The 18520-nt window shown below is 54.1% G+C and overlaps 1 protein-coding gene across 2 annotated transcripts; it reads left to right on the top strand.

The window, feature by feature from the left end:
- The first annotated feature begins 9834 nt into the window (after window positions 1-9834).
- Window positions 9835-16697, top strand: IRX6 (iroquois homeobox 6). Of its 2 annotated transcripts, none has more exons than XM_023245567.2 (6): window positions 9835-11260; window positions 12220-12477; window positions 13171-13280; window positions 13482-13789; window positions 14663-15289; window positions 16232-16697. In XM_023245567.2, the coding sequence occupies exons 1-6, from the start codon at window positions 11216-11218 to the stop codon at window positions 16234-16236; spliced, it is 1353 nt and encodes a 450-aa protein (XP_023101335.1). In that variant the 5' UTR covers window positions 9835-11215; the 3' UTR covers window positions 16237-16697. The 2 variants fall into 2 exon arrangements, with proteins under 2 accessions (XP_023101335.1, XP_023101334.1); XM_023245566.2 differs by having other exon boundaries at window positions 9838-11260; window positions 16229-16697.
- The last annotated feature ends 1823 nt before the right edge of the window (window positions 16698-18520 follow it).

An 18520-nucleotide genomic window follows, 5' to 3' on the forward strand; every position in this document is an offset into this window, starting at 1 on the left:
TTAAATGTTGAAGTAGGATGTATCATAAATGCTGCCCCCTGAGCGTGCGTGGCCCCGTATAGAACTAAAGGGGAAACTGTACGGATGTGGGGGGAGCTGAGTGCGCAGGAGACAGCGAGCTGTGTAAAAGGGAAAGAAAGCTAACAAAGAAGGAAAGAAGGCCGATCTCGGCAGATTCTCCCTTTGCCGTGAGCCAGCTCTGAGGGCGCACAGATCTTTTTAGAACACGGTCCTCCATCAAGGGTGCTCATCGGCATGTCCCATGGATAGTAAGAGGGGAAAAAAAAAATGCTACAGATCTCCTCCACGCTGAGAAATACTACCCAGGTGTCAAAAAAAGGAGAAACATCTCCAGGCATTTGAAAGACGTGCCGTAGATGGTTAAGCGAGCACAGGGGTGTTCGTTGCACGGGGCAGAGCTAACACTTCTGGCTGGTCACACGGTGCCGGGGTTTACGTAGGAATTTATGAAATCATCAGAAGAAGCCCGTGTGGCAGGCTTCTTCTCCCCATGTTACTGATGGGGAAATTGAAAAACAGGGACTAAGAGACTTGTTCCAGAAAGCATGGCTGGTAAAGGGTGGAGCCACTACGCAGCCGGACTCTGTGTCATGCTATGCTACAGAGGCTGTGGGCACACGGGCCCTCAGCCACCATGCTATGTTGTCATTAATTACGTGTGGGTGGGTGTGTACGGGTGTATGATAGAGAGAGAGAGAGAGACATAGGGAGAGACAGAGGGAGAGATTGTATACAGAGCTTATGTTTATATGGCTTGTATTAACATAGAACGTTTCTGGAAGGCAGCCAAGAAACTGTTAGGCGTCCACGCCGCTGGAGAGTGGGAATGAAATAATCAGATGACTTATGTGTCTCTTTCACCCCCACTACACTGTCTTAGGAATTCATTCAGCTGTAAGTAATAGAAAACTCAATTAACAGAGACTTAAACAAAACCAGTTTATTTGTCTGACACAAACTAGAAGCCCGGAGCCAGGGGTTTATTGGCTCCCTGATAGGACGGCTACTTTTGCGCGATCGTCTTGACCCTGTGCTCATGCAAACTCCTCTCCCTTGCTTCATTTATTCATTTATCTACTTACCTACTGACTTACTTACTTGTATCCTCATCGGACATTTCTGTATTTTACCTGCGTGCCTTGCACCCTGTCCGTCTTCGGCTCTACAACGTCAGCTCGATGAGGATGGGGGTTTTGTTTGGTTTGCGGCTGTATCCCAGCATCTCCGAATCCTACTTGGTGCAGAGTAAATACTCAATAAATGTGTGTTGAACCAAGGAATGAACGAACGTTGCGGCGTCAGTCATCACATCCACGTTCACGGACTCAAAAGACGAGGCGGGGCAGCCCTGCCTCGGACCTCTTCTAGCCTGAAAATAAATGTTTTCCCAGAATCCTCCATACAGATTTCCTCAAAGCCTTATTAACCAAAATTGGTTCACACGGTATACTCCTCTCCCCCATCACCCGCCCCCCAAGTAAAAGATGCTAGAAAGCCAGCAGCAAGCGGCCGTGACTCTACATGGCCATCCCAGACAACATCCGGATGTGCTTAGCCGGGAAGAAGCAGCGTGGGTATCAGTTAGGCAATCCATCATTTCTCCCACAGCTAGTTTGACTTTTTACCGGGTGCATGTTCTCCTTTTATTATACATTTTTCTTGAAATACAAACGTCCAGGCCTGCTGAGACTCTCACGGCGTGAGGCTGGGGATGTGTGGGTTTTTAAAGATGCTCCAAAGATTTCGATGCACCATCCATGATTAACAAAAAGAACTTTCAGAGAGTCTTACCAGGTATCAGGGAGATTTTAGAGTCCTGGAAAAGGAAATGCGACCTGATTCCCATAAAGATGTAAGCCCAGGAGTCCTTGGTAGATCACTGAGCTCAAGCTCTCCATTTTTCAGATGGGTACACTGAGGCTCCCAGAGGCAGAGAGAGAGTCTTGTCCAAAGCCTCCCAGGCAATCGGTGGTAGATTCAGGCTAGGTCCCAGCCTTGTCTCTCAAACCAGCGTCTTGCTCTCTTCAGCTCTTGGCCACCTTAGTCTCCATCATCAGGTGTTTAAAGCCAGGGGCAGGACCTTCCCATTACTCACATTTAACTTTTACAGAAAAACAGCCACCTATCAATTTTTCCTTTCTCTGTTAACTGCATAATCTAGAGTAATAAATTAGTCCCAAGGCAAAAAGATGTCCTTAATCCCTATGCTGCTTTTCCATATCCCTGTGGTGTTTATAACGTAAAAGGAGTTTTAGTGGTTAACATCTACCCTCAGCCTTTCCCTTTATATATGTATAAATTTATATTTCGTAATTATAGTTGCAGGCTTCCCCTCTGCTCTGCCCCTGCCCTTGAGCTGGAGAGTGGCACAGGAAATGGTTTATGTTCTCCGGTCTACACTGACAGTCTAATCCTGCTCATGTATTTCATGCTGTCTCTGTCAAGTCCATTTTCCCTCCACCACAAGTTAGACGCTGGGTCCAGTGGTCCCATCTCCACAGACTCAAAGCAGTGTGTGCCTGGAGCAAACCTAGGCACCCCTCTGAAAGACCTTATGGGCCGATTTTGGGACAGACAGTTTCAGAAATGAGGGCGAGAAGACTCACACCAAGGTCCTGTTGATGGATTTATTATTGTTGATGACGTGCGTCGTTCTCAGCATCTGGCCTGTGTGATTGCTGTGGACACGGCAAACTTTCTCTTCTGAGCTCATGGTCAGGGCCAACCTGGACCACCACAAAGCAGAGGCACGTGGGGCTTTAAAACTGCCAGGGGAGATCCAATCACAAAACCAAAATGGAAGAACAAGGTGTCACCATCCCAGAGACGGGAAGACCCGCCAGGCTGTACCTCCCAACGCCCGGCCGTATAGAGCGCCAAGGTCAGACTTGATGCTTTCTCGCAAAAGGTCCTGGGGCCCGGAAGTGGACCACACAACCATTCAAAGACCCAGTGGCTCTTGGGAGTTGTCTCAAATGCTAATCGGCTATGTCACCTGAGCCAGTGGGTTAATCCCTCTGAAACTCAGCTGCTCATCTGTGGAAAGAGGGTAAGAAAACGCACCTATTTAACCCCCAGTGTAGTTGGGAAAGTGAAAGAGAGCAAGTTATGAATGTACGATACATTAGCCGTTAATGTGGGTAGATTTGAACCAACTGAGTCACTGAGGTCTTAAATTTCCAACCCAGCTGTGTCCCATCCCCTATCCCCATCAACCAGTATCTCTGAGACGCATTCCCCTGTTGTTCAGACATTATATATGACCCTAGTCTCAACTGTGAAATATACCAGCTGAGAATTCTAGGTGCTAGCGTCGAAGAGACCAAGACGTCTATCTGAGAGCCCTGATTTTTTTTTTTCACTTCTATGCCGATACGCGGTATTGTGTAGACATCAAAGGGTAAGGGGACCCAACCCACACAAATAGACCAGAAACAAAGCCGCTCGGATCCACTACATGTTGGGTGAGGCGGTTATTTCTTGAAACTGCATCGTCTCGACAATTCAATGTGGCAATCTGAATGCGTTGTTCTCCCACCACTTTGTGACCAGCAGCTTGAGTCCAGTAAGAGCTCCATTACACTAGGCAAGGTAAACTCTCATAGGCTCTAGATTCTATAAAAGGAAACAAGTACTATCCAATTTGGGGCAGACGTTATAGCTAAACTCTAAGCTCCGTGGGTTCAGAGATTTTAATGGCCTTGCTGGCCACTAAATGCACATTTCGCTAGCGATAAATGATTTCAGGATGTCTTGAAAGTATTTAACTTCTTAGAATGTAGCCTGCATGAGGGCAGGAAAGTCTTCAGTTCAGTGCTCAACCCTTGCCTCCTAACCATCACGCCCAACGTTCAGTACACACAGTGTGTGTCTGTTGAGCAAATCATATGTGTCGCTTTCCCTAGACAGGCCTGTGTGCCACTTGAATAGAAGGGCCAGCACCCTCGGATTTTCTTCTGTCCTCACTGGCACCCTGTACTGTGTGTGCACCGAAGATATTCTACCACTGATAGTACGTTAGGACTATGGACTATCAGGGGCACGAGACTGCTCAGGACCACGGTGATCTGTCAAGAACACCCAATGTGATGGGGGCCACACCATAGCTTTGCCTCCAAGATATCAGAATCACCTCGGTTGCCCTTGAAACTCTTCCTGCGGACAGAATTTCAAGAGAACGCTGCAATAGAAAATATTCACTCCCAAATTCCACTTCTGTCACTATGAAAAATGCCACGGAAGGAGATTTTTCTTACAAAACAGCAACATGCAAAAGTAATCAGTGCTGGAAGACTCGAAGATAGATGAAGAAAACAAGAGGAACAGATTCAATAGCTCTGGTTTTATGAATAGACTGTTCCAGAACCCCACTCATTTGTAAGACCCTCATGAGATCTTTTTTTACGGCAGGTTATGAATCATCTTCATGATATCTTTAAATGGATGATCAATACTATATTTTCCCATAAAATGTTTGGTTTGAAATCCGATTTTAAGTGCATTAGAGTTTTTGTGCACCGAATCGGTGAACGCCATAATAAATTGTCATCAAATATGAAAGAAATATAGCGCGGATTAATTGCCGTATTTATTTATGAGTCTATAAAATACCTTGTGAAAGTCCTGGCACATTTTTGGGATACCAATTTGAACCTTCAGGAAAGTTAAAAGCATTAAAAGAGCCTGCGAGGAGATTTATTATCAGAATGTTTTTAATTGCAGACCCAAGCAGACAAGCAGGTAGTGGAATGGTTCTGCCCTTAATGGGCATGTCTCATGTGTTTCTCTTTTTTTCCCCCTTTAAAAATGATATACTTCCCATATTTTTATTGATTCGCGACGATTTGCTGTAAATTACTGGGGCCGGCACGTGACATCACAAATGGTCTCAGCTTCCCTCAAGTCGTGGGCCCCGGGTGGTGCAAAAAAGAAGGCTCCTGGCCCGTTCTGATGCTCGGCGTTACAAGTAGGAGAAGCCACGGTGACAGAGAAAACCGGGGAATGTCACCGGCGGGACACACATGGCTCTGGCTTGGAGCTGCACGTTTTAACCGAAGCCTTAAGAGTCTCCGGCAACGAAATCCTAAAGCAGGAAGAATAACCAAGGACCCACCTTATCGCCTGCCTGGTCACAGTGTCCTAGTCAGAGAGCTGTAGGCCAACTCTGCACCGTCCCTGGCTCTCGTCCGAGTCAGCGCTTCGGCAGCAGCCTTCCCCGTGGGTCCAGGCCAGGAGTCTGTTCCCGAGCTGCACAGTCAGGACCGCCCCTAGGCCCTGTCACAAAGGGGGAAAGGCCATGGCACCTTAGCCCAGCGGATCCTAACATGCAGTCCTTTCCAGGTGCTTATTTCTTACATGCGTTTCTCTCCGTTAGACTTCGTCTTCAGAAGCTGTTCTCTGGGGCGCCTGGGTGGCTCAGTGAGTTAAGCTTCCGACTCCAGCCCAGGTCATGACCTTGTGGCTCGTGGATTGGAGCTCCGCATTGGGCTCTCCGCTATGACCACGGAACCCGCTTAGGATCCTCTGTGCCCGTCTCTCTCTGCCCCACCCTCCCCTCCCCAAAATAAATAAAAACATGTAAAAAAAATTTTTTTAAAGTTGTTCTCTGGTTTTCTAATCCACACGTCTGTTGTTTACTTTCTATTTTAATTCCTTGAAAACACTAGACGCCTTAAGCTTATCATGAGAAAGCTGTTACCATCCACAGGATAAAAATCATCAAGACTTTCTATATACAAAAACTGCTTTACAAGCAAGAAGTTAATGCACCGAACTGCACCCCCCCCGAGGCCAAAGCTTAAAGAATATATATATTATATATATATACATATATTATTTAATATAATTATTTAATATTAATATATTAATATATATATAATTTAAGCAAAGCTTAAAGAGTATATATATATATATATATATATCCTTTAGTCAGTAACTAAATTCCATTCATTGCTTTTTTTTTTTTTAAACCAGTGTAGGTATAGAGACCCAAACTTGGCTAGATTTTCTGGAGTGTTTTTGTTGTTGTTATTTTGATTCATATATTTATCAGTCGCAGCTGGGGCTGCTTGCTGTTAAGGATCCACATCAAATTTCTAAAACTCCCCAAATATTGTGTAAGTGCTTTCATAATACAGGCTGATAGAAAAGCATGTGGTAAAGATCCAGAATTTGTTTGTGTATACCGGTCCCTCTTTAGATATTTTCTCTGCTAAATCACACTGTGTGTGGACACGACATGTGAATTCTCTGGGTCCAGTTGGAGTTAGACCACATGTCTTGGCTGTGTCTGCCTTTATGTGTGTTTGAAATACGGTCTTGTGGAAAGACCCAAAGTCTGGGGGTCTGGATTCCGGTCCCCCCCTCTGCCATCTACTGGGTTCCGTGATCTTGGATTTGCTTCCCACCTTCTCCAATTTCCTTACCCTAAACCTTAAAAGAGATAAAGCAGAGGTGTTTGGGATAGCTCCCAAGCACGCTACGAATGCAAGGGAATTTTATTATCTACACGCCACGATTTGTAACTAAGCTCAGGTGTACCTGGTCTGTGGACACACCAGGACCTCTGCACCGAGTGTCTTTTTTTTTTTTTTTTTTTTACTTTATTCAGAAATTCATTCTAGTTGCCACCTTCTTGACAAACAGCATTAACACCCTCATCTGGGAATTCTTGCCTTTTTATTTTTTTCCTCCTGATGCCAAGGTTGCTGTTGACAGTGTGTATTCAGGCCAGGCAGGGGCTCCCTGTGTTTCCCAATCGGATGCTACGCACAGTACTTGAGTCAGAACAATTAGTGTTCATTTCGGCTTTACTCGGGTAGACCTGCGGTGACTGATCAGTATAAATTATAGATGCATCTGTCCAGATGCACTTGTTCACTCGTGCATAGATTTGAGGAAATTTCATCCTTCTCAGTGCAAAAACAGTCACTAAAAAAAAAAAAAATCCGTACTTAAAAAATATAACTTTAACCCGTTTTCATCTATGTTATTATGCCCATACACTCACACATTGCATCTGTGATTTGAGGCATTTGAACTTGATTTGGGCATTTCTGGGTTGTTACTCACCCCGGCCCTTGTCAAGTCTTCCGTCTTTATAAAATATTAGGAAATGATGGATATTTAAGCCCAAATAATACAATAAGATTCGTGTGTGTGCATGCTGCATTTAAGTTTATTGTCAAAGACACGTCCTTTTTTTAAAAGTTTTGATTTTCATTTCAGTTAGTTAACACACAGTGCAATGTTAGTTTCAGGTGTGTAATACAGTGATTCAACAGTTCCCTACGTCACCCCGTGCTCGTCAGAACAAGTGCCCTCCTTGATCCCCATCCCCTATTTCCCCCATCCCCCACCCACCCGCCCTCTGGTAACCACCAATTTGTTCTCTCTAGTTAAGAGTCTGTTTCTTGCTCAAAGACACATCCTTCTCTCTGTCTGCTCGGGACCTTCAGCGAATTTAAAGCAAAGCAACATGAACTTCAAATAAACGATGCGGATGAGGCCTCTCCCTGCTCCAAATAGGCCTTTGACTCTTCATATTTGTTTTCATGAGCGGCTAAAGGACATATGGGGGCATATTGCATAATACAACAAAAGAGTCTGGCCCACTTGTAGAAAATACTTTGGGTGGAGTGTCCCCCTCGAATAGAACAAGGAGGGTCTGCATCGCATAGGTTTGTCTACTAGCTTCAGTGAAATTCACACACATACGCACCATCGGGCATTTTTCCCGAAACTGAATTAATCCGTGCTCAACAAAGCAATGAGAAGCCAGAGCACTCGGCTGCCCAAGTGAGGGTCTGTCCACGGTCAGAAGGACGAGAGCAGATCCCACGGCCACTTCCCTCATTCAGGCCCTCGAGGAGAGACTTCCTTGTCTCCCCCCCACACCCCCACACCCCCCAGGTCTCTGCCAGAACCCACCGGCGGTGTTTTGTTACGAGGCTCTGAAAATCGCCGGAAGAGAACACAGTTCCTAAGAACTATTTTTTAGGGAGCCCCACTTAATGCTGGTGGTGGTCACAGTCAAATCGCGAGGGTACCTGGCAGGCATAGCAATAGAAGGAAATACGAAACCAAGGTTCCCCCCCCCCCCCGTATCCGGAAGTGGCAGCCTCCCTCCCCAAGACACTCTGATACTGTCAAGTAACTTTGGAGACAATAGAAAGGTGCCTTAATATAAAACCTGCTCTTTCGATTGTCCTCTACGTAAGAAGAAAAGCGCTGAGGGACCTTCATTGCCTTAGCCTCCAATGTACTTCACCAGTGTTCTTCCTCCTTTTTTCTTTTTTCTCTTGAAAACTCTTGTTGCTTTTCTCTAATCCTAGAGCGCAAAGACAAGAGCTAGGCCTGGAGGCCCTGCACACGGCATTGCTCCCGCAGAGGTCTTATAAATCAGCTAAAAAATCAATACGTTCTATATGGCAGCTTCTCCTTTGCAACCAGATCGCCAGGGGACAGAACTAATGCTTTTTCTTCACCACCAACCCCATCTTTCTGTCATAAAAAAAAATCTGCTTAGGAACGAAGGGGCAATCAAAGTTGCTGAGTAAGTATTTCAACTATCTAATGTTATTACTTTACAATTGACATACCTTCCCTCTGGAAATGTTTGCAATTAATTAATTAGCAGTAATCTTCCCCAAGGGACTAATTGAATGAATTCTCTCCAATGCTCCCTTAAAAAAAAAAAAAATAGCTTAGATGTATCCAAGCTGCAAATGTGTGGATAGCTCCAAAGTGCGTTTTGAAAAAATCAAGGGATGTATCTATTTCGGGGAATTTTTATCACTAAATCGATCTGGCGAGGACTATGATTCTTTTTCTAACTGGGAGTTTCCCTGGGGTTGAACGCAAGGTTTCTCCAAGGTAACGGACCAGGCAACCCAGCTGGGTTCGTTAATATTGAGAATGGAGCTTGTCCTCATAATAATCATCCCAGGCAGAGGGGTCTGCGGTCGGCGGCTTCTTCTGTGCCTTGCGCGTTCTGCAGAATCTGTTTGGGGAGGTGGGCGAGCCGATGTTGTTCCAAACAGGTAGCTGGCTTCTGGGCCTACCAGTTCCCTCTTCCAGAGTCCAGAGGGAAGCTCGCGGCCAGGGATCCCAGGCCAGGGCCCTAGACCTTGCATGGTCTTTGGGCTTCCTCCTCGCCTCGCAAAATCCCAGGGCGGAGTCCCGGGTTGTTCCTAACATCTGAGCCACACGTTCTTGCGTTTCAACTAAAAAATAAAACTGGGTCCTTGAACCAACCCCCTGGATTCCTCTGAGGAGGTGCAGTGAGGACCTGGGAGAGCGTTTTCTAACCCTGGAGTGAAAGGCGAGACTTTCTGGGGTTTCTGGCCTGCAAACCCCAGAGCCTGAGTTCCACTGGGATCTCGGCAGCATCCCCCGAAGACCTTCCCCCATTAGACTGGACGCCCCGTCCTTCCCCCCCCCCCCCCGCCCCTCCCCCTTCCCCAGCGTCGCGGTTTGGTGGCCCTCGGTGGGTATGCTCCAGGCCTGGGGAATTGAGCCTTGAGTGCGCAGGATCTACAGTGCTCACAAACTGGCGGCCGCTGGTCTCGTGCCAGGCCTAGAGCACGCAGCCCCCTCCCGGGCACAAACGAGCTCCTCCGCCCATCAGCGCCCCTTTGAGGACCCCTGGGATAGAGGGGGGTGGTCAGATCTCTGGGCCCAACCCGGCGTCGCGGCGGAGCGCCGGGCTTGGGCCTCAGTCCCCGCGAGCTGAACCGCGGCTCGCCAGCGCCACCCCCAGCGGAGCGCAGCGGCTGCAGCTCGGCCCCGGCACCTTCCTGTGGGGCTCCCCGGCTCCCCCGTGGACACAGCGGTCTGTGCGCAGGAAGCAACCAAGCGTCGTCTTCGGAGGAGATGCCCAGGGGTGTTCGCCAGCTGTCTGCGGATGCCAAGGGTCAGTTTTAGCGCGTTTCCAGGCCGAGTCCAAGCGGAACTGAATCTTGGCCTCGAGGGGGCGCTATTCGCTCTGTTCGGAGGCCAGAGGCTGCAGAGAAGCCCCTGGGTCGAGACCCTGGCAAAGACCCGGGCCCCGAGAGCCTGAATCTAGCTAGAGTCCTGGGGAGGCTGGGGTGGGGAATCAGATTCCGAAGCACAAAGACGGGCGGGCCAGTGGGAACCACCGACGCTCCCCGGCCGCGGCCCCAAGCAGTGCCGGGCCTGTGGCGAGAACAAACTTTCCTGCAGCGGAGGGGCGGGGGAGCCGGGCTGGAGGCTAGTCCCCCGAGCCGCCGCTCTCCTCCACCTGCCGGTGTTCAACCTGCGCCCAGCCTTCGCCCACCCCAGTTCCCTCCCCTCCCCCGCGCGCCTCTGTTCGCTTGGACTCATCTCTCTCCTCTCCCCTCCTCCTTCTCCCTCTTGCCTTTCTCCCCCACTTTTCTCCTCTCTTTTTTCTCCTATCTCTTCTTTTGTATTCTCTCTCTCCTCGCCCGCCTGGCTTGCTTCTCTCCTCCTCCGGGCCGCAGGGGAGGAGGTAAACGCGCTGCGCCCGGGGCCTGCGCGGCACAGAGGGAGGCGTTTCTCCTACTTCTCCCGGGTAATTTGGAGAGGTTGTGTGTGTGTGTGTGTGTGTGTGTGTGCGCGCGCGCGCGCGCGCGCGCGTGAGTTTAAGGCGAAAAGGGGTAGGATCCAGCGCCAAACACAGAGGGTCAGGGTCTTTGACGTTCCTCACCAGCTGCACAAACCTCCCGGAACAAGTGTGAGCGTGGTTGAGAGTGCGCGCGCGCGCGCACGGGCTGGCTGCGCTTGGCACGCTTGGTGGCCCGGGGCCCCAGGGCCCGGGGGCCCGCCTGGCGGCCCGGGATTACCGTGACGTCACATTGAGCCTCTGGCCACCTTGGACTGGGACACCTCTGAAGCCTCACAGCCCGGCGCCGCGCCTCACCTTGCCTCGCCCGCCGCGCGACTTTGGGAACCCGCATCCTCTCCCTTTCCTTGCCCATCCATGGGCCCTTCTGTCTTCCGAACCACGCGGGCCGGAGGGGCGCCTTCTGGAGCGCAGGGCTCGGCAGCCGGACTGCCCTGGGCTCTGCCTCCAGTCGTGCCAAGCGGGCGGAGGACCGGGCGCTGGGCACCAGCAGCCGTGTAAGGAACCGAGGCGGCGCACGGCTGGAGGCGCAGAATCGCGGGGCTGAGGCGGGAACTCGCAAGGGAAGGAGGAGGGCCAGGGACAGCTACCATGTCCTTCCCGCACTTTGGACACCCTTACGGCAGCGCTTCCCAGGTAAGAAGGGCCTCCATGGGGGATGGGGGCTGACACAGAGGAGGGGGTGCCCAGTGCACGCGCCTGCAGCTGAGCGCCCCCCTTTCGCACGAGTCTCCGGAGAAGACAGAGAGAGCAGGGACCAGGGTAATGTACCACAGACCCCTCCGACATCCCCAACCTCTGGCCGAGAACCTTCCACTCCCCCAGTGCAAGCCGGAAGATCGTGTGACCCGAAACTTGGGCACTAACCACGCGCTAAGCGAGGTGGGTGGGATCTCAGAGATCTTCCAGACAGGCCTCCTTACTGTACAGATATCCGAGGTGACCCGGATCTCTCCACCTCAGCATTGTTCGGTGGTTTGCTTGTTGACTTCTGTACTTATCCTCCCCCTTCTTTGACCGGGTCCAAGCTCTCTGCTCCCGCTCCTTGGATTTTCCAGATTACGGTGGGTGTTGTGCAGTGACAAGGATTTCCTGGGGACACCCACCGCTGTCCTCCAGTTTCTGCCTAGATTGTGGGGTCTAGTTCCCACTTGACCTCTGACCCGCTTTGGGATCTTGGACAAGTCTCCCTGGTGCTCGTGCCCGATCTGTAAAAAAGGGAGCTGGAGTAAGAGGTGGTGGTGGTCGCTAAACCTAACTTCTAGCTCTGCCTTTGTAAGATCCTGTGATGGGGGCGGAGGAGGGGGGGGCGAGGGAACAAGAGAAGTTTGGCTTCTGTAATTCGGGTTTCAGACGGTGCCATCGCCTCGACCCCCGGGACTCTGGAGCCTGAGCAACGTTTTAGAAGTACCTATGAGGGCAGTTTGGCTAAATTACGTCTTCAGATCATTTCCATCGCAGCAGAGTGCTCGCTCAGCTCTGGGTGGCATTTAGTTCATGTTGAATGAGGGAGCGATCGGGCTGTTCTGCCGCTGGCTCCCGCCAGCCTGAGGCGCCGGTCTCTGACCTCCGGTGCGCCCCTCTCACCCCCGTAGTTTCTGGTGTCTGCAAGTTCCAGCGCCACTTGCTGCGAATCCGCCCCGCGCTCGGTCCCAGACGTGGCCTCAGGCTCCACCCCGGCGGCCGCTCTCTGCTGCGCGCCCTACGACGGTCGGCTGCTGGGCAGTGCGCGGCCCGAGCTGGGCGCGGCCTTGGGCATCTACGGAGCCCCCTACGCGGCCGCCGCAGCTGCCCAGAGCTACCCAGGCTACCTGCCCTACAGCCCAGAGCCGCCCGCGCTGTACGGGGCGCTGGTGAGTACCCCTGGGTCTGTTCGCCAAAACCCATCCGGCCCGGTGGGGGGGGGGGGGCATGAACAAGGCAGCAGCGGGTGAAATCCAGTAAGACGTCTGGGGGAGAGGGGGGTGGGGGGGGGACATCTAGGAAGGAGGCAAAACTCCGTGGAAGGGAAACGGGTAGGATTATAAAGCGCGGGGGGCAGTTTGACCCTTTGCAGAACTCCGTCCTGATTACAAAACATCTGTGCTTCGGTTCACTCGTGAGGTAGGGAGCCTCAGTTTACAGACGAGGAAACTGAAATGAAGAGGGGCTCAAACCCCTTGCCCGAAGCCACGAAGATACAGAGGGTCAGAGAATAGCTCTGGAAGGAGAGTGAGGCAGGGAAGGTCCCCAGCTGGTAGGGAGGGGGGATTGGGAGTAGTCACAAGTGGTGACAGTAATAACCAGGAGAGCTCGCGTTTAACCGCTGCTTATTCTGCACCAGGGGTTCTGCCAAGGGTGCTTCTTCCATACCCTAGAGGTACTGCTGTTATTCCCAGTTACCAAGGGGAAACTGAGGCACAGAGTAAACAACTGTGCCCAAGGTCGCGTAGCCAGTAGGAGTGGTAGGACCCGACTGGACTCCAGAGGTCACGCCCTTAGCAACTACACTGCCTCTTCCCCAAACGTCGTCCTGAATGCTCTCTTCCCACCCCAACCCCCACCAGAATCCACAGTATGAATTTAAAGAGGCCGCAGGGAACTTTACACCTGGCCTGGCACAAGCAGGAGCCTATTACCCCTACGAGCCGACCCTGGGGCAGTACCAGTACGACCGGTAAGGCATGGGGTGCCTGGGTAGCTGGCGTTACAGGTCCTTCCCCGCCTCCCGCCATAGGGCCCATCTGGGAACAGCCTGGGAAGGAGGGTGTGTGAGGAGGGGGGAGCACGGAACCTCATTTCCCGGCCTCAGACTGTCTCCTGCCTGCGGCCCCAGGTTCTCAGACCCAGAACTGTGAGCCAGGTTCTCCCCCCCCAGGTATGGAGCGGTGGAGTTGAGTGGCACTGGCCGCCGGAAGAACGCCACCCGGGAGACCACCAGCACGCTCAAGGCCTGGCTGAACGAACACCGCAAGAACCCCTACCCCACCAAGGGCGAGAAGATCATGCTGGCCATCATCACCAAGATGACCCTCACCCAGGTGTCCACCTGGTTCGCCAACGCGCGCCGGCGCCTCAAGAAGGAGAACAAGATGACGTGGGCGCCCAAGAGCAAAGGCGGGGAGGAGAGGAGGGCTGAGAGTGGAGCAGAGGAGTCCCTGGGCTGCCTGAATGGTGCCGCCAAAGGTACCCAGAATGTTCCCCACCCCACCTTTCGGCTTTCCCAGCTAGATAGCGGGCTGGTGGCACTTTGGCGAGCGGCCTTGGACAACAGCGTCTTTGGAGGCGCTCCCTGACTTACCTTTGCACTTGTGTTCCTCCCCCACCACACACACACACACACACACACACACACCTCTGAGCCTTTGCCTGTACAGTTCCCTCTGCCAGGAATTCCCTACATACCTGGCTTCTTCTTGACTTCTATAGCGTGGGCTGGACAAAGCCCTCCCTGGCCACCCAAGCTCACTTAGCCCCTCAGTTATTCTCTATCACATCGGCCTATTGTATTTCCTCTGCCATACCTATCACTGTGGGAAGAGGGTCCGGTCCGTGTCTGCCTCCCCCTGCCAGAACATCACCTCCACCAGACAGTGTCTCTTACTCGCTGCTGTATTCCCTAAATTCTTAATACCCAAGGGCCTAAATGACGTCTGGCCCATAGATGGCACTCCATAAATATTTGCTGAATTAAATAATACACACCAGCTACCTGTGGATGCTGGAATTGGAGGGGAAAATGTCCCCTTGGGTGTTTGTCTGTTTGCTTTACGGTGGAGACACCGAGATCCAGGTCGTAGGCAGGAAAAAGCGTTAGTTTCTTTGCACCAGAGAGGAGTCTTCCCAGGAGTGGGGGCAGGGCTGGGGCCTACATTTTTTCCCGGGGGGCAAGCCGGAGCGCTGGGAGGACTGTAAGAGACGGTTTTGGCCAGCCTGGTGAGCAACCCCGAGAATGCCCTCAGTCACAGCCATCTTGCTAAAAGCTTCTCTGGGGTGGGCACTCCCGCGGATTTCCCTTGGGGCCTGGGGCTTTTCTCACTCGGTCCTGATTTCCCGCAGATGCTTCTGCAAGCCAAGAGGCCCGAGGGCTCCGGCTGAGTGACCTGGAAGACCTGGAGGAAGAGGAGGAGGAGGAGGAGGAAGAGGAGGAGGCCGAAGAAGAGGAGGCGGTGGCCACCGCTACGGACAGGCTGGCTGAGTTCCATAAAGACTCGCAGGCGCAGCCAGCACCATACGCCGCCGCGGCGGCTCGAGAGGGCCGGCTGGAGCGCCGGGAGTGCGGCCTGGCGGCGCGCCCCTTCTCGTTCATTGAGCCCCCCGGGTCGGGAGAAGTGGATTTCCTCCGGGCGGAGCCTGGGGGCCCCACGTTGACCCTGCACTACCCGTGCCGCGAGAAACCGCGCATCTGGTCCCTGGCGCACACTGCGGCAGCCAGCGCTGTCGACGGGGCAGCGCCAACCCCTCCCAGGCCGCGAAGTCCCGAGTGCCGTCTGATTCCGGGACCGCCTCCGGGCTCCGGCGGCCCACCCGCCGTCCCCAGAGACTCCGCGGGCGAAGAGTCTTCCCGCGCAGCCAAAGCCTTTGGAAACCACCCGTTCGCCCTGCAGGGGCCGCCGATGAACTGTGCGCCCTGCCCGCGGCGGAGGGAGCCTGCAGTGCGGTGCCAGTACCCGTCTGGAGCAGAAGGTAGTGGGTCCCCAACGGCGCTGGGTGTGTCTGTCCAAAGGACAGGGCTGCCCACGGTGCTGCCCGGCCACTGTCCAGCCTCTCGGCCTCTGGGGCGCGGCCACGTTGGGACCTGGAGCGGGCTTGTCCCACAGCGCTTCCTGAAACAGCAGCTTAGGAACCAAAGCACTAATTCCGCCTCCTTTTGAAACTTAATAGTAATGGGCTCAGAGTGAGACAGTAACTTGCCTAGGCGCACTGAGCAAGTCGTCAACCTAGACCCCTGCGCCCCGGTGCCCAATGTGCTGGCAAATGTGCCAGGTGGGCTCCATCACAACCTTCTGGCAGAGACACCCTTGCCCCCTGCCCGCCCCTCGGGGGAGGCCAGCTGGCCCCCTGCGGTGCTTGCACCAAGAGTTTGCTAGGGCTGGGCCGGAACCAGGGCCTTCCAAGAAGCCTGAAAGGACGGGCCAGATACATGCACTTGGTTTAAGGCCAGCGCTTAGGTCCAGCTGGAGCCCTGCCTTGGGCCGGCTGAAACCCCTGGGGAGGGTGGCCGAGGGTTGGGGCTGTCCCTGGAGAGCGCTCCCCCCCAAGGGCTCAGCCCCAGCCGGGTGTGACTGCCAATCACTGCCTACTGGCCCTGGCTGGTTCTCTGGCTGTGCCTGGCGGAAGGGAATCGCACCCCACAAAGGGACATTCCCCCCAGCATCAGGCAGCTTCCGGCAATTACTGTCAGATTCTGCTTTGTAGTAATTTCTCTCAGGATTAGCTCCTGGCTTAGAAAACTGGGTTACGCTGTTATTTGAATTTGCACATAACGGGGTCCGAATGCTCCTTCTAGCAAGCAAATTGCCTCTAGACCTTTGATTCCCTTCGGATGGGACACCACCGACCTTCCATTTCCTAGGAATCGGCGCCAAGCGGCCTTCGGGTTTTAATCAACCTTTCCTCTCTCAGCAGGTTAGCGCAATGGCTGCGATTTGCGGAAGAATCTCGAAAATACGCCCTACTTTCGGAACTCACCTCCACGCTCGGAAGCTGGGAGACCTTGCCAGGGACTGGGGGCTCTCACTTCGCCTAAGAGACAGACACACAGAAACCCTTCCCCCGGCCCTTCTTGCACGCAGAGCTGGGAGTGGCGGGCGGACGTGCATCTCGCCAGACCCGCTGGAGGAGGTGGCGCGGCGCACCCGGGAGAGGGCCGGGTGGGACAGCCGGGCGACTCTGGCCTGTGCACCCACTCGGGACACCGAGTCGGCCTCCCTCCTCTTGATTCAGGGTCTGCAGCAACTCCTTCTCTCGCTCACCCCCACCCTCACCCCCTTTCACTTTGTAACTTCAGCGCCGACCTGGTCCCTAAGGACCACCTGCGTCTTCTCCTCGTCCTTATTCCTTGTGTCCTCAAAAATAATCACATCAAACCCGACCCGTGTGGCGTGTCTGTGCCAGGGGCGCTGGGAGAGGCCAGGGCGGACGGGAGGATGGAATGAGGCCAGGGATCTGGGGCCAGGGCGGCGTGAGCTGCAGACCCCAGTCCCTCTCACCGCAAGGAGAGAGGCTGGCGAGGTTAAGGCCGAGGCCGTGAGGGCGCCTAACTCTGTCTACCTGACGCTGCCTGTACCTAACTGGCCGAGCAGGGTGACGCGCGGCGGCGGGGTCTTGTGCACTGGGGCAACGGGGCGGAAATGGCGAGGTCGGAGGTCGGGGAGCTGTCTGCATATTTGGAAGCTGCATTTGTTTCCGGGCTCGTACTTGGGTTTTAGTTTCTTAGGAGGACAGGGGATGGGGATAACCTTGGCCGTCCCTTGGCACGCAGCGGGGATCCCGTGACGGCTTGCTGGGTCCCGGGGAGGCAAGAGGAGACATTCTTTTATGGAACCAAGTGTCGGCAATCACTTCCGGTACAGGCCGACCAATGGGAGCCGATGGGCAGGGAACCGGACTCGGTGCCCCGCGGGGAGCCGCGTCTGGAACTGGGGCGGGGGGCGGAGAGATGGAAAGCCGCCCGCGCCCGGCCTGAGTTCGAGTCCCGGGCCTCTTGGCTTCGGCGGGGAAAGGGGGAGGTGAACCCGGGACGGGGCCCCAGAGGGGAGCTGCGGGGAGCTGATGCGGGCGGGAAGTCAGGAGAAGGGCAGCCGGGGTGTGCGCCCAAGGACCGGATCCTGGGGGAGCTGCGTCTCCACCGCTGGGCTCGGCCCGGGCCCCCGAGACCGGGTGACTGCCGCTAAATCAGCGCCTGGCACTGCAGCGGGGGGTGGGAAGCCCCCTCCCCCCCCCCAGCCCCCGGCCCTCATCCTCGCATCCTGAGGGGTCGGAGGCGGGGAGATTGTCAGACCTCCCGGAGGCTGCGGAGAAGAAGGGGTTGGAAAAACCGGGGAACAGGCGGCGGACCCCCTCCCAGCCCCCACCTTGTCTTCTTTTTTATAGAATGACCCCGGGGTCGGAAGGGGCCTTAGCGATCATGGCTTACAAAGGACAAACCTCTTCCCCAGATGAGCAAACTGAGGCCAAGTGGCAGGGCAGGGGACTGGCTCAGGGTCACACGGAATCCGTGGCGGAGAGGGGACCCCCCAGCTTTCCACTCAGGGTCCACTGCCTCTTTCCGGTTCATGCTCCTTTCCCTCGCTTCCGCCGGATGATCCCTTCCCTGCTTTCGCTTTGCTCTGGGCACCAGCTGCTCCCACCCCCAGGCTCCCCGGGGGACCTCCAGTCGCCCTCACTGACCCGCGGCTTAGGGTCCGGGAAATTAAACTGCGAAAAGATAAACATTATTTCCAGTCGGCTTTGCGGGATTAACGCTTGTAATAAAGAGCATTAGCTGGAGGTTTCTTTCAAGGCGCTCTCGACCCCACCCCCTCCTGGGGGGCCAGGTAGACCCCTCCAGAGGCTGCGGAGTCAGCAGAAGCGCCTTCTGAGGGCCTCGGCTGGGAGTGGGGCTCCGGGGAGCCTTTTTGTGGAGGGTAGAGGGACCCTTAGCATCACACCGAGACACTTGGAGACAGGAAAAGTGAAGGCCAGAGAGCAGAGAGGCACCTGAGCCCCAGGTCGTGTGGCTGATCCAGAGAGTGCAGGAGCCCCCCTGCCCCCCCCCCCGGGCGGGGGGGGGGCGGGCAGGGAGGAGAAGGGAGTTCTCCCAGCCATCCAGCCTTTTATGGAACGGTGAGCCCTGGGATGAGAGGCCCAGGTATCTGCCTGCCTTCCCACTCAGGAACTCAGGAGGTTGTCTCCCCAGCTCCTGTCTGTGAGGCC

The sequence above is a fragment of the Felis catus genome, chromosome E2 (assembly GCF_018350175.1).
Source record: "Felis catus isolate Fca126 chromosome E2, F.catus_Fca126_mat1.0, whole genome shotgun sequence".
Lineage (NCBI taxonomy): Eukaryota > Metazoa > Chordata > Mammalia > Carnivora > Felidae > Felis > Felis catus.

Bases quoted from the DNA above. Each gene is read 5' to 3' on its own strand.
- IRX6 (XM_023245566.2), top strand. From the start codon at position 11,216: ATGTCCTTCCCGCACTTTGGACACCCTTACGGCAGCGCTTCCCAG. The intron at 12,478-13,170 runs GTGAGTACCCCT...AACCCCCACCAG, and splicing joins CCGCGCTGTACGGGGCGCTG to AATCCACAGTATGAATTTAA. The intron at 13,281-13,481 runs GTAAGGCATGGG...CTCCCCCCCCAG, and splicing joins GGGCAGTACCAGTACGACCG to GTATGGAGCGGTGGAGTTGA.